General features: G+C 36.0%; 1 protein-coding gene across 2 annotated transcripts; it reads left to right on the forward strand.

Annotated features, from left to right (window-relative positions):
• Nucleotides 1-11,557: 11,557 nt before the first annotated feature.
• Nucleotides 11,558-15,620, forward strand: LOC126370622 (phosphomevalonate kinase). Of its 2 annotated transcripts, none has more exons than XM_050015588.1 (4): nucleotides 11,558-11,715; nucleotides 11,780-11,902; nucleotides 12,228-12,424; nucleotides 12,992-15,620. In XM_050015588.1, the coding sequence occupies exons 2-4, from the start codon at nucleotides 11,823-11,825 to the stop codon at nucleotides 13,273-13,275; spliced, it is 561 nt and encodes a 186-aa protein (XP_049871545.1). In that variant the 5' UTR covers nucleotides 11,558-11,715; nucleotides 11,780-11,822; the 3' UTR covers nucleotides 13,276-15,620. The 2 variants fall into 2 exon arrangements, with proteins under 2 accessions (XP_049871545.1, XP_049871544.1); XM_050015587.1 differs by having other exon boundaries at nucleotides 11,797-11,902.
• Nucleotides 15,621-16,205: the final 585 nt, after the last annotated feature.

Here is a 16,205-nt window from a genome sequence, read left to right on the forward strand (position 1 = left end):
GTGCTCATCAAAGATGGAGACTAAAATGGGTCTAGCCGGTCGATACTGAGTTGTAATTAAATTATAATATTAAATATGTAAAATAGTGGAGTCAACGGAGAATATTAAGTACCTACCTAGCAGTCAATCAACTGAGCAGATTTCTTTGATAACTTGTTAACAGCCTCTACTTATTGGTATCGAGCGAGACCAAATTAGAAGTCTTAGACAAAAGTTGATAAATAATTGTTACAATCTATTATTACTTATATAATGTAACAATATTTAAAGTTTACTGAACGTCTACTCCTCTCCCTAGGTAAAAGTATATTAGACATTTTACTTACGTACCTACCTAATATAGTTAAGTACTTAAATAAATTTTGTATCAATATCGAGAAGGGGCTCTAATAGTATTATGCTTTTTACAAAGGGGCGCTAAATTCCCGAATACATCCCTGTATGTTATGACAAATACTTATTATGTTGTTATATTTTGATAGGTACTTAAGTACTAACCTAATGATAATAAGTAGGTAAGTACGTAATAATTATTAAAAACTTGAATTAAATAAAATTCGGTTCAGTCGCAAATAAAAGATACATAAAATGTCGAAAATAATATTTTACGTCACCACACATTTACAGACATTACCTTACCGACATTTACCTTTGTAAAGTTGAGAAAATATGATGCATACTTACCTACATAGTTTGGCGTGACAAATTAAAATATAGGTAGAGTATTAAATGGGTAGGTGTGTTTGTTTGGCTATGAGGCTAAGACCCGTCGTGTTATACAGCCACTAGTACTGCTCGACAACTGTAACACGGGCGCTCACCCGCCGAGACACGAATTACAACGTAATTAAACTTGCCAGAGAGGAAAATTCTTTTTTATTTTGGGGTATATTTTTCGTAAATATTAAAGTTTGAGATATGTGATAATATTCGTGTATATAAGTTTATGAGGGATTCTGATTTTAACACCGGGGGATGAGGTTTTTTACACACTTGCAATACATAAAAATCACATTTATTTCTCATTGGGTTAGGCAGAGACAACGGAATTTCGTACTACGATCCTGATACACCAGTTTCGCTATTGTCCTATTATTAAGTAGGTACTTTTTAGGTAACCTACCCATAACGACATTTTCTGGATGATTTATTTAATATTTTTCCTTGTTCCCTTAAATAGTCATAATTCATCCATTTATGTATTTATTTAAATAAAATAACGTGCAATATTAACTATTAACATTTACTTATGAATAAAAACACGATAAAATAAAATTGACTTTCAATAAAAAGGGGTGCGCCCATATCTTTCACTCTACGCAGTAACTTCAAGCAAAAGACATCAACGCGCACCTGCGCTTACGCATATAAAGGGTAGCAATTTAATTCAATGAATTTACATAATTAAAACCTTCTCTCTTAATTATAGCATCAACTTCATTGTGTTCAATTTTATTCTTTGTCTTGGTGTTATATTTTATTTGAATTAGTGAGTTAGTTAGTTAGTACATTCGTTTTTATGTAATAAGTATATGTAATAACTTTTACATATTATAAAATTTCGGTTTCATTGGGGGTAGTAATAAATATGTGAACCTTTTTACTATACATCGATTTCTTGCAGGGTAGACAGAGAAGATAATACTTATAGAGTTTGTATAGAGTAGTTACTTATTCACTTTTCGAAACATTTAATGTACGAATAAATAAATAAGTTTTTTTTTATTTACGTATACTGTACGTTCAGTTCTCTGTAGCAAAACATAAATTTTATTTTTTGCATTTGTTTATTTGTTACGTAGGACACTCACTTTTACAAAAGTGCTAAATATAACTGAAGACTAAGCTAGTACTCTAAACATAGTAGTCTGGTTAGCCACAGCTGCGTGACTAACAGCGCGACAATACCAAACAGTAGCAGCACATCTGTGTCAATGTGCGCAATTGTCACCCGCGACTTTATGTCGCGTCATACGAACAATTATTGTTTACTCTATGGCGTCACTATTGAGCAGCGCCATTTCGCGACCTGAATTATTATCATCGGCAAGTATGCTGGAATAAAGAACTCTACATATAGGACGGTAGGTAAACCTCCGCCCCGCACCAATTCATATCGAGGGTCAACTTCACCCCCTCTGAGTCTTACTTTAGTCTTAAATGGCCGTAAGTTGCTAAAGAGTAAGGAGGAAAGCACGTGTGCTGTGTCTCGCTCGCACATACGTCTCTTGGACAGGCCAAACAAGAATGAGAATTTTCTCCGGGGTGTAGTTAAGTTTATATACTTAACACTTTCAAGGACAGAACGTCCAATGACGTTCCGATTCCAAGTTGTCATACTCTCATACTACTTATGAACCATCAATGACCCATGGTTTCTGTCCGTGATAGGGTTAAGTAAGGTTTGTTTTTTTTTTGTGTGTAGTACTTGTTAAGATGCAATGGAACTGGCTAGTTTTAAAAGTAAAAGTTCTTAAAGAAAAAAATATCAGTATACCTCCGGTATACAGATAAATAGTAAATATATTCAATCTCGCCTGTGCCTAATCATTGATATATCCCCTTATGTCAATCCTGTACAATTTGTTCTATTGCACTGTCGATTTTCGTATACTTACGCTATTAGGTTATTTAAATATATTTTGTCACTTGTAAAAATATTGTGATATGTAAGTACTTATTAAAAATATATTTAATTGACGTAAACCCTCGATATACATTCAAATGGTGGAGACCGGTTTGCTGTAGAGGTCTTTAATTGGACAGAGCATACTTTAAAAAGCTGCTCTATTGCGGATTGTTGTGGATTGAAACATTACTTATTTATTTCAGTAACAGTTTATAAAAACAATTAGAGTAACAGAAGACAGACAAACTGTTCAGATTATTTCTAGTAGAAATCACCTCCAGCAGACCGAGAAAGAGATAAACTTAAAACTAAGGGAAGGCAGATAGGCGTGTACATCACTAACAAATTAAATTTATGAGATATAAATAGAAAAAACAAGTGGCTGTGACATACGGACCGATAGGCAGACAGACATGACGAATCTATAAGGGTTCCGTTTTTTGCCATATGGCGACGGAATCCTAAAACACATACAATATGAATTAGAGCAGTTTGTTTATTGGAAATCGAATCCGGGGCCTTTGTTTGGCGTCTAGCCGTTATACCACAGATTCGTTAAGATTTCCGTTTCCGGTTGGGAATAAACTTCCCACATTTAATCTTCAACAACAAACATACTTATATGTTTCCTAGGTCAAAGATACCTAAATAATGACATTCTGATTAGGTACAAAATAAAGACAGATCTAAAGGTGACAAAAAACGTTTCCGTTTTCTATTATAATGAAAAATGTAATAATAAGTGCGACATTTTGTCACGTTTTTCACGTTTTTTTTATGATGTCATAAGTTGCTTTTCCATAAATTCCATAGTAATTTCGTGTTTTGACGTTTTGTAAAAAGTAACTAATTTGACTGATTGGAAACTACCTCCTTCATTCTTGCATAGACTGGATGGAAAGTCTTCATTCTAGTATCATGCTGCCTACATCCCAGGCATGACTAAGATCACTCGTGTCTAAAGTGATGGATGTATCCATCTCATGTATCGTGTTATCGATGGCCTAGTACAGTCATGAGCAATATTTTGTAACCACTTTGGAACCCTGTCGCACTATCATATTTGACATTTAATTTTAATAAGACTTACGGTTTAATTTGTCAAAAAACTTAATATGACATGGTTTCAAAGTGTATACATATTAGTACTCGTGACCGTACCTATCACTATACGACTTCATATTAATTATAAAACTAAGTACCTATTGCATGCGATTTTTCTCGCGGCTAGCACCTACATTTGTTTTTCTCCATCTCTGAAAAGTACCCTAAGTATTTCACATTTAAACTAAATTTCCGTCCACGACTTTGTCTGTTGGAGCTCAGGATTTTTCAGCCCGTTAAGGAGCGATTTCCGATATAAAACTATTCGATATATTACTATTTCCGATATTGCCTATATTTCAATTCATCTAAATTTGTAATACGAGTAGACAAACAGACAGTTACTTCCGCATTTACAATATTAGTGTGGATTTATGATACCAAAGTTACTGGAAGTATTTTTTGGCTCCATCTACGGTATGTACGGACATACATATTTTTTTTTGTTATTAAGTAGGTAACATAGTTACACTTTGAATTGTCAATCTTACAAAGAGGTAATTACCACCGAGACTTGATTTGTTAGGTAAGTGTCACAATTTATGTCAAATTATTATATTTTTCCCTTGTATCTACAGTACTTGATTATATTTATGATATGAATTCTGTCTTAAATAAGTATACGTATAATTCATTTAGTTTCTGTTATATCAACAACTTCTTTATATTGTAATAAGTATGTTAAGTCCTTATACTTGACTGTTTTTATGATATAACTTCTGTCTGTGTTAATAATAAGTAAGTTAATACTCCAATCATTCATTAAAACCAACTTTCTTAGTTGGTTCACCAATCTCTGCAGTTACCTACGAACTCATATTCCAGGGGTACAATCGCGTCTAATTCGCAATGTGAGCAAATATAATGGGCGAGTCAAGTGTAGCGTTGCGAGCAGAAGTGTTCAATAGAGCAGGTTTCACAATGGCTGGCAACGAGAGGCGGCGAGCGGTGATATGAAATTTCATTAACGAGGGTAGGCTGCGCTGCAAGACGGCGAAATATAAATCGCAACAGTGACTTCACTTAGAGTGGATTCGTCGAGAACCGGGATTTTCAGTACCTACCTGTTTGTGTGGTAGTAAAGGTAGCTTCGATAGCTCAAGCGGTGTGCGTAAACATAAATCGCGTTGGTTGTTTGACCGAAAAGGGCGTTTGGGAAAAAAATATCCTACATACAAGTAACAGAGGGAAGGCGGGAAAAAATTACTGTTGCGTTGTTAGATGGGAATTTACGTGCCCTGGGCCGTGCTAGGTGCCATTGGTCGACGAGGGCCTTTATTAAAGAATTTTGATCATTTTTTTTGTTTTTTTTTTTGACGTGACTTATTGTAAATTTGTCGCAGATGGCATTAACTACTTGAGAATTTTGATCAGACCGCGAACTTTCCAGGCTACGTTCCATAAAAACAATATAGACGACGATATACATATTTTTCTTCCTTTATCTTTCTAATTTCATGGATAAGAGACATATGCGTCTTTTATCTTTGTTTTTGGGTATAAATGGTGACTCTTTTCATCACGCCCAGGCACAATTACATCTTCCACCCATTATTATTTTGATAAAAATACAAGCAATACTGGTAGCAACGTAAATCTATATAGTGTGATCCAAATATCAAGCAACAATTATTTTTATCAATTCATTTATTAAATTTTTAACCAATTATTTTTGTTATAAAACAAGACAATATTATTTAAATTAGGTCAGCTAGGATCTACTATTTTTCCTTATTTTAACAACCAGGTAAAATGGAATTGTTGTAAGTAAGTAATCTAATTTATTGAGGAAAATTCTACAATATTAAACATAAACAGCCTAGGCCTACATACGTCCCACTGCTGGACATTGGTGTCGAGTATGGAGTATACTCTACCACACTGCTCCACTGCGGGTTGGTGGAGGTGTTTTTACCAACCGATAGGTTGATATGCCCTCCGAAGCACGGAATCATCTTACTTTTGCAGACAGGCGATTCAGGCCTGAAAAGTCCACATAGTGATAATATTAAGTGATAATAATAGCAACTAATATTTAATAAATATTAATAGAGGTTCCAAAACCACGATCATAATACATATTTATTATTCCTGATAGGTAATCTAAATCTCGAATACTTGTGACAGTGTTTGACAAGTGTTTGACTCCATAATGTAGGTATCTAATATTCAGGGTGTTAATAACATCGTAACGAAAACATTGAGGAATGATTCAGACCATGATTCTGATTTGATATCAAGTGGAATTTCCCGTTGACTAGAAAAGTTAGGAAAACTTACAGATGGATAATTTAGCCAAACCTAAAAATACCAGACATTAAAAAAAAGTATGTGTGACAACCGCATGTAAGCTTTACTGCGCAACCGGGCAAACAGCGCGCGTGAACCCACGAATAATTCACACGCGAGCCCTACAAATAACGTTCTCGCCCCGCCTCGCCCCCGCCGCCCCGCCGTCCCGCGCCCCGCCGGCCGCAAACTGAGTTATTTATCGCCCCCTCCTGAGGGGACAGGAAATACCCGCACGTATTTTTACTGCCGACTGAAGACCTGACTGCTAGCAGCGACATCTCTCGAGGGGTGCCGCCATCGACAACTTACGAACACGCCTCTACAACTGTTTACCAAGAAATACTCGCGAACGATATCAATTTTATTTATTGGGCGACTAATTAAATAAATTAGTTCCACATCGAGCTCAATAATCTATGTTTAATATTATTGGTTGGTTCATTATTAGTGTGATAATTTGTAACAGAGATAGGTATGTACATACTGTTGTAAGTAAAATGGGTATGCAATTAATATTGTTATTTACAAGAGGAGGAAGGAAATCTTTGCGTTTACCCCGATAGTCGACTAGCGACACAACACATACAGTCATTGTTTTCGTTCGCTGAAACTGTTATATCTCGTATTTGCGGTCGGCATGGGTTGTTTGCGAGTCAATTAGTGGCTTACGTTACCTAGCTGTGGTCCCCACAGGAAACGCGCCCGGGTTTTAATGACTACTGTATACCTATCTACGCTTTTGTAAGTACGCAGTAATACGCATAATTACGTTATTATAACTATAATTAAACTAAGTTAATAATAGAACGTGTTTATCTTCGTGACAACAAAATGAAAAAGTTTGGAACACCTCGACCGCGGGGAGCGGTGAAATATTTGGAGAGCTTTGTTGCGCTTCTATGGGCCCGGCACAAAGTATCTATAGTACGGTTAGGTTATCGAAACAGAAACGGTAAAAAATTAAAAACAAAATCTGTGGTGGGGGGAGTGCGGGCGTGTGGAGCGGCACTAGCGGCTCACCCCCCATTTTTTGCGGGTAGGTAACGTGGTCGGCGACACCTCGGCGCTCGGCGCGCGGCGGGTCAAGAGCGGGGCTCGGGGGCCGCTAATTCCACGCGCGTGACCGCACCCCCGCCCGCGCACGCCCCGCGCTCGCCCCACGTTTTCCCGCCGGATTTGCGTTCATACAGTAAAATAAAAAGGGCGATTTGGCGCCCTCCATCGACGCCGCCCGATTAGCGGCGCCCGGGGAAATTAAAAGTATTTTATTCCAGCATTTATTCCCTTTTTGTTTGCGTTGAATAATGCGAGCGTGGCGTGCGGTGTGTCCGACACCCGCCGCGCCGCGTCGTGACGGATCAGATGATACTGATACGCGTGTTGTTATCACGTGCGCATGCTCCTATTCAACCATAATCGCTGTCAATATTCACGAAATTATTTATTATTATAGATGCCTGTCTTTGTTGTATCTATTGTATATGAGTTGTGAGGAAATAAAATTACAAATATTGACGGGGTGAAAATAGGATTCAATCTTATTTGATTTAATTAAAAAATCATTTTTGTAAGGTGAGTTGATAATTCTCTCAATTAGTGTCATTGCAAAGATTCGATAAAGCATTATAATATTAATTTTAGTAAAATATTAGACACTCTTTGAAGAGCTCTCTCACTTTCCTACTTTGTCTCTACATTTTACACCCCTTTTAATTGAAAACAAGCCTAGCAAAAGTTATAAATCAAAATTTTGTTGCAAAAACAGTTTCGTTCTAATCAAAACACGGGCTCGAGACAAAATCCGTATTTTGCACATTTTTTATAGGGGGAGCGCAGCGGTACAAATAACTTGTCTATAAATCAAATATTAGCTGTATGAGCGAGCGGGGGTCGCTTTGTCCGCTGCTAACTTCCGCACATAACTCCTCGGGGGTCATTAGAAAAAGGTTCCAATTTCAAAAGCGATTGCTAGCCATTAGCCATACGAGTAAAGTGTGCTACAAAAACTGGCCGATAAAAAACTTTCAGAAGCAAATGTAAAGAACATTGTAGAGCCCACTTTGAAAATGTATTTGTATTTTATTTACGTTCAATTTGTCTAATGGAATTAAAGTGTAATGGTGTGCTAAAAACAAACGCCTACCTGAATATTACAGTTAACGATGTTGCCCCAGCATGCGTCGAGTTGACGTCTTGAGGGGAGAAAGTATAATATTTCCGGGGCCTGCTTTTGACAAAAGTTCCCCTTTTTCATTGAATCAAGGATATACTATTCATAAGGCACTTTTAAGAGTCAATTTACTTCTAGGAAAGCTGCTTATAAATGCTCATTTATTTTGTTTATCTTAGTTATTGTTGATGTAACGCACCTACCAAGATAAATTGTTTAATGAAATATTGGTAGGTTCCCCGAGGAGGTAGCAACCTATCTAAATATAGTTAATTAAAAAGTTAATAAATTGTTTATATTTAAGTTCAGCGACAGTTATAATTACAAATTAAATTATAGTATACCTACCTACTTTTCCTTATTAATAAAGTGTCCGTATGTATACATATACCAAACATTCATAAGAAAAACTTTGTTAACCTGATGCTTTAAAGCTCCCTAGAACACTTTTGCTTTGTAAATGATAGGGATATACATTTACGGGTAGGCAGGTATTGAAGGGGTGATGCCCAGCAGTGGGACGTTACAGAGGGTAGATCTGAAGTAAATGGATTAACTCTAGATGAGTCAATATTATGGTGACCCTTAACTCTTTCTCTTTATCGGGCAGATGGAAGAACAATAAGCAATCAAGAGTGGAATATTGAGTGAAGAGTGAAGCAGCTGGCGTGCGTGCACTTCTACGAGAGCTATGAAAGCTGTGGCTCAGCACAACAGTTGACTGAGAGTACACACACGCGGGAGCACAATGGAGGGGGCCGTGGGGGCGCTGTGACGATGCAGTTTGCACCGCGGCCCGCGGCCTCCTCCAACCTTCACCAACTTGCGCCCGTGTTCTTGGGAATCGTTTTAAATTCAAGAACCGCAGAACACTCCGCGCCCGACAATCGACCCTCACCCCGAGCGGTACGAGTCACAATCACAACGTCAACTTTTTATAAGCCATTTTCGAAATAGAACATATCGTCGCTTCAGTAACTCATTTGAGACTCTATGCTAAGGTTTCAAAGTTGGGTATTGCATGAATAATATAAAAATGGCGTCGTTCCTGGTGTGAGTGCGGAGGTGAGAAATACATTAGCGGTGCCGTTTTCTATTGGTCGATGCTTCTGTGTTGATATTAAGCAGTCCACGTGGACTGCTCCGCGGTTGCTTGTCTCGTTTTTTTCGGCGGGTGGCTCGCTATCCGTCCCGTTCTAATCTACAACGAAACGTGGAATGTCATGTCCGGAGTTGTTCAGAAAGTCGTGAGCGTGCATCGTGCTTCCAACTTCTTGTGCGTTCCAAAACAGCCTAAGACGCCCATTATTTTCTGTAATAACCGTCTCTATTACAATAAAATTGCGGTTTATTATGGAATAATTAATGATATGGTAAATAAGTTGATTGGTTCGTCAAATATTGATAAGCATTTTTAAGTCAATTAAGGTTGTAAGCTAAAAGCGGTTGTTGCTACATTTAAATTATCGGTCGGCATTCAAATAACGCCATTTTTTTCGTGTCGGCACGATTTTATTTATAGTTATAAGTATAATATGTTATATAGTGGTATAATAATACGGCGTGGGCGATGATATGCCGCATATTATTATCTTAAAGGTATTGTACAGGCATTCATTCAGTCACGGATATTAGTATAGTAGGAGCAGCAACATTTAGTAACTTTTACTGGTATTGTGTTAAAGCCATGTTATTTAATACATTATATTTTTTAAAGTCTATTAAAATAATGTAAAATTCAGGAAACTAATGACGAAAAAAGATTAATTAATTACCTATTGGAACTACTAATATTTTAAATATTAGTTACAGTTATAAAATTTAATAAACACTAACTCTACATATTGTTATTCTTCTCATTTGAATCATTCAATTAATTAATTCATCGTTAGCAAGTTTTCTTCGTCAATGCACCTACTTAACTTAGGTACCTGTTTTAGTCCATCTCCACAGTCATAGTCCCCATTTCTGGTGTTTGTTACAGGGAAGTACGGATGGTAATTTGAACTCTACTTCGTGTAACATCTATAATAGTGCACAAAGCATTGAATCAAAGCCACCACACTAACGCCACATAGTGATTTGAGGGTTAAACCAGAACTAGAGAAAGAGGGTAGCTGGCAGCTTTGAAAAATAACCCTAACATGAGCTTCGTGAAAGCTCAACACAGTGACCTCTGTCGTGAAATTCGGAAAATCATATAGACGGATGGTAGTGCTACTTTTACCGATAAGATGGCGCTAAAGACGCAAGAGTTTAATATATTGCCGATAGATGGAGTCATTTTTTTTTTTGTTTTGGTTTTCCCCGAAGGGTAAGGCAAAGGGAACTATGCCCATACAGCCATGTCTTACGTATTTTTTTTCTTGATGATTGATGAAATGATGAAAGATGATGATGATGAAACCTAAGCCCCCACCCTCGGAGCAGACTCCTACTCCGAACCCCAAACGAATTAACTCAAAAGTCCGCATAAACTTTTGAGTTATGAAGCGGCTTCCCGGCACGAAGCGAAAATAGGCAGATACACTTTGTTTATTGAATACTCCAATATAATAACACTCGCGAATGTCTTCCGACTAACTTAATGCGATCATTAACCACAAAACACCACTTCGTATTAATTATTTAGATTACTCAATGAAGAAAGCAACTGTCCCGTTCCCGTTACCCGCCGAAAAGCCTAGATGGAGTCAATTCTATAGTACTATTCGTTTCATTTCACAGTCAATGTTTTGGCTTAGATAAATTTATTGTAATGTTTTGTGAATATTTTTTTAAATTAAGAATTTATTACTGATTACCCAAGTGAGTCTGCTAATGAAATTTAATTGTCCCTGACGAAGTTAAAATAATATATTTTTATCTTTTTATTAATATCAGTTAGCATTGAAACGAACATACCTCAAAATGTCATAACAATGTTTTGGATTTTGTGTTGGATTTGGGGCTTTTTGGCGGGAAACGGGAACGGGACAGTTGCTTTCTTCATTGAATAATCTAAATAATTAATACGAAGTGGTGTTTTGTGGTTAATGATCGCATTAAGTTAGTCGGAAGACATTCGCGAGTGTTATTATATTGGAGTATTCAATAAACAAAGTGTATCTGCCTATTTTCGCTTCGTGTCAGGAAGCCGCTTCATAACTCAAAAGTTTATGCGGACTTTTGAGTTAATTCGTTTGGGGTTCGGAGTAGGAGTCTACTCCGAGGGTGGGGGCTTAGGTTTCATCATCATCACCTTTCATCATTTCATTAATCATCAAGAAAAAAAATACGTCAGACATGGCTGTATGGGCATAGTTCCCTTTGCCTTACCCTTCGGGGAAAACAAAAACAAAAAAAAAAAAAAAAAATTGTGTTGGATTTGGATTGGATTGTCTCATTTCGTAGCTTTGTAAAGTGTAACGCAACAGTTACATTCCATTTCTGGACTGGAAGAGGCTTGTTAAATATACTTTTACGGTTTCTAATCAACAATTTCATTCCTTTTTATCTTCGTAGATTTTCGGCCTATGCAGTAAGCGTATTGGAATACCTAAGTGCTTATATCTTACAACATTTCATGTTAATTTTAAATTAAGTCCCGTATATTTTACAGCTAATTGAAGATATTAAGTCCTGAGGATGCCTCCACGTATAATATTATTGTTCAGCGGCAAAAGGAAGTCTGGGAAGGACTTCCTTACTGATCACCTTCAGAAACTGTAAGATTTCACTTATAACCTTATTTATGATTACACACATACAGTTAATAGTTATTACATGTAATAATAAACCGTTAAATTGCGGTTGATATTTGTTGTATAAGAAGTAAAAAATATACAGAGTCCAGACCAAAGCTAGAATGTGGTCCTTAGAATACTCAACTTGTTATGTTGAAATATGATGAACTTTTAATCTGTTTTACAACAATTTTTATATGACTGTTATAATAATAATGTTGATATTTTATTTCTATCATTGGCATGAGTTAATTGTCAGAGTATAAACACCTACTGTCTTTAAATAGATCATTGAATCAATTTTCAGATTAGGTGACAGATGTGAAGTCATAAAGATATCTCAGCCGATCAAGAGTCATTGGGCCAAGGAGAAGAATTTAAATCTGAATGAGTTGCTCAGTGACAGCGAGTATAAGGAGCTGCATAGATTGGACATGATAAGATGGAGCGACGAGATGAGGGAGCAGGACTATGGGTGTTTTTGTAGAGCTGCATGTCAAAGTGGTAATTTGCATGAGTATTCTATTACTATTGTTAAAGAGAGATTGTCTCTATAATGAGAACATAGAACACCTTCTGCTGCTTCTCTTTAACATTATTATGTAGTGTTCTCACTTCCGTAAACTGTTTTTTTCTACCTGTGGTAGCTTGTAATTAGCCTTTATTTATTATTAAGATTTTGATTTTGTAAATAATGCTGTAAGCTCCCCGAATAAAATAAAATAAAATAGGGATTGTGTCTTTTCTAATAAGATGGGCCATTAAATAAGGTTGAACATCAAATGATTGGTTAGATATTTAAGAAATATGTATTATATTTATTGACACTCTAACAATATTTGAAGTATAGACTGAAAGAGGTATGAAATTTTATTAATATGTGGAAATATCCTACACTTATGGGAACATGTACAATTGTTTGTTATCCCATGGAAATAAAGAAATAAGTGGCTTTTGTGTCCACCTACCCTATTAGGGATGATGGGCGTAAGAGTATGTATTATAGAAAAAAGAAAGAAATAATGCAAATGCAAGAAATATACTACATACTTTTTACTTTTAACCTTTCAGCTGTAGAGAAACCGATTTGGATAGTCAGCGACATAAGGAGAAGAACAGATATACGTTGGTTCAAGGAGACATACAAGGACATTATAAGAACCATACAAATATCGGCCGACGAAGAGACTAGGCGGCAGAGAGGCTTCGAGTTCAAATCTGGGGTTGATGACAGCATTTCTGAGTGTGACCTGGATGATTACACTGAATGGGATCTCATTGTGGACAATGGGAAACAGCGGCAGTCCTTGGAAGAGCAACTTGGTAGTATATTGGGTTTGCTTTCACATTTATGACTTAGGGATATATGTATCATGTATGGCATAAACTTGGTTGAGAGATGGATGAAATTGGACACTATATTGTCATACGTATAGTTTATTCCAGGTAAAAATTCTGACTACAAATTTATACCTGGAATGAAAATAACTTGTATAAACATGTGCGAGGTTTCGTTGAAAGAAATCACAAAAGAATGCGATTTTTCAAAAATGCGCTTTCGAGGTTTTCACTATAACGCGACGATATCGTCGATAATATTTGTAAGGATTATATCTCCTTTCGGTAGTAATTTATAATTATTATTTATTCTTCTTATGGTATTACTTTTTCAAGATGTACAGAACAATACATCTAATTATATAAATAGGTATACTAATTACCCCTGGTTGATAAGGTCATTGATCCCACAACCAACACAAGAGAAGAAGATTGTATTGAAGTGAGTCTCTTCATAAAGCTTTCTTGCATTCCACATAACGTAAAGTTATATTTTCATTTAAGTAATTAAAACAATTAGGTATAATAGTAATTATTTATAATAACCTTTAGGTAGCGACAAAGTAAGCTCATAACTGAATTAACACAAAACATGACAGACATCTAGGGAGTTAAGGGTGTTGGGACCCTAGATCGGCGACAATAGATGACATAAGTGTAGCCATGCCATTCGGTGATCGAAATTATTATTTTTGTCATAAATAAACTAAGCTAAATGCTCTCTACACCTTTTTGCCACTACTTGAAGGTCTAGAGAACCTATAAGGAATATAAAATATTATAAATCCTTTCTATTTTCATCAGGTTTACTCTGGGTCTGAAGTTATTGTCAACTTCCTTCGTAAATGTTATTTTTACTGCTTATTATTAGAAACAAACGTTTTACAAAAAGAGGACGTAACTTCCGAGAGTAAACCTGAAGAAAATAGAAAGGATTTATAATATTTTTTATTCATATTCATTTATTTTTATTTTTTGTAGGTTCTCGAAATCTTCAGGTGTAGAGATCATTTAGTTTGGTTTATCTATGACAAAATAATAATTTCGATCACCGCTACACTTACGCCATCTATTGTTGCTGAGCGAGTGTCCCAGCAACCTTAAAAAGGTCTCATTGAAGCAATTTGTCTAAAAGAGCAATATTGCAATTTGACATTAATGCATATAAAAGTAAATGTGCATTGTCAACAAATTGATTCAATGTGGCCTTTTTAACCCCCCTGTAATATACCTACTTAGATTAATCAACATTAAGGGTGGTATTAATAAAATAATCTCAGCTTCGAGACTGCTCTCAAGATCATGTCAATATGACAGTTCTTATATGTATAAAAACAGGGACTTGAGCATGATCTTGAGGGCATTCTCAGCTGAGATTAGTTTATTAATACCCTTAAGAACAGCTTAGATCCACATATTTTTGTCTATTGTTTGTTGTCTTACTATTACAGTTTGACAATAATAACTCCATAAACTTTTAGAAAACTGTACATAACTCTCCCACAGCAGCACAACTGTACTCCGTCTAGAGGTAGTTATTATGATTTAAGACAACATTTAATGTGGATTATATGTAATTAGGCATACATAGGCATAGGCATAGGTATGGTATACGCGTGAGTTTATGTACATACATAAACTATAAGATACATACATATGTATGTAGGTATAACCGGTGTTCAACATCCAGTTTCCCATTCTCGTTTAACGTTCAGTCGCAAGGGCATAATATATTTACAATTAACATTACACTAGTTAATGGTGTTGATTCCAGTACACACAATCTAATTTAATTTTAAGCTACATCTAATCCACCGTAAAGGAAAGAGACGGATGATTGTCAGCTGTTAATTTTAAAATGAATGAGTGAATTAATGAATAACCCGGGCGAATCAAATTGCGCACTGATATGCAACCCGTTTGATTTCTTTAGGGTTATTATCCAGTGTAAAATATTGAGAGGTTTGTTTTTTCTGCCGAAAATTGACGTGAGTTCCATAAATTTGATGCCTGTCGTTTACCCCTCACTTTCCTTTTTAGGGGATAAGAAAAACGGAAAATTAGCTGGTGTGTACTGGAATCGGCATCAATAAAAAATAAAAATAACATTAAAGTGTAGTTATGAAATATTGTCATATACTTAAAAAATATTCAAGTTTGCAATAAGATTCATATTTTTGAATACATTTTAATTATTATATTCTTGTAATGATCGTGTTGATGGTTTAAAGCTTGGGTTATGGCTAAAACATAGATTTTGTTTAATGTAAGTAGTATTTAAAAACTGTAGTTTCATAACACAATATTTATTTTATGTTGGTATGCGGAACTAAATAAGCAATAAATAATATATTTGGCAAAATTCTATTGTTTTATTCACAACTAACGATTTCGTCTGTGTACAATTTGTACTCAATAATTCTCAGTATTTGTCTCTTTTCCCTTTTTTTTTTTTGTCGTGACTTATTGTAGATTTGCCGCAGATGGCATTAACTACTTGGCCAGACAAATGGGGAGCGCTGAAGGCTCTCACCCGGTACAACGTTTAAGACAACAGGCCTAAGGGTGCCCAGTTGGGCGCGAACCTCGGCTCAGGGCGTCGTCTGAGAGGAAAAATATTTGAAAGAATTAATCGACCCTAGTGGGTTGTAAGCGATAAGCGCTGAATGAGGGACTCTTTTCCCTTACTCTTACTAGCTCTTCCTCATTTGTAACCCTTTCTGTCCAACTTAATACAGAACAGAACAGAAGAGGCAAGATGATTGGACACCTAATAAGACACGACGAATTTATTAAAAACATCATAGAAGGAAAGCTAGAAGGAAAGAGAGGAAGGGGAAGACCAAGAAGAGCTTACATGGAACATATTAAAGAAAAGGTTAACGTCGTGTCTTATAGGGAAGTCAAGGAATTGGCCTTTGATAGACTGAAATGGAAAATGGTACAC

The sequence above is a fragment of the Pectinophora gossypiella genome, chromosome 11, assembly GCF_024362695.1.
Source record: "Pectinophora gossypiella chromosome 11, ilPecGoss1.1, whole genome shotgun sequence".
NCBI lineage: Eukaryota > Metazoa > Arthropoda > Insecta > Lepidoptera > Gelechiidae > Pectinophora > Pectinophora gossypiella.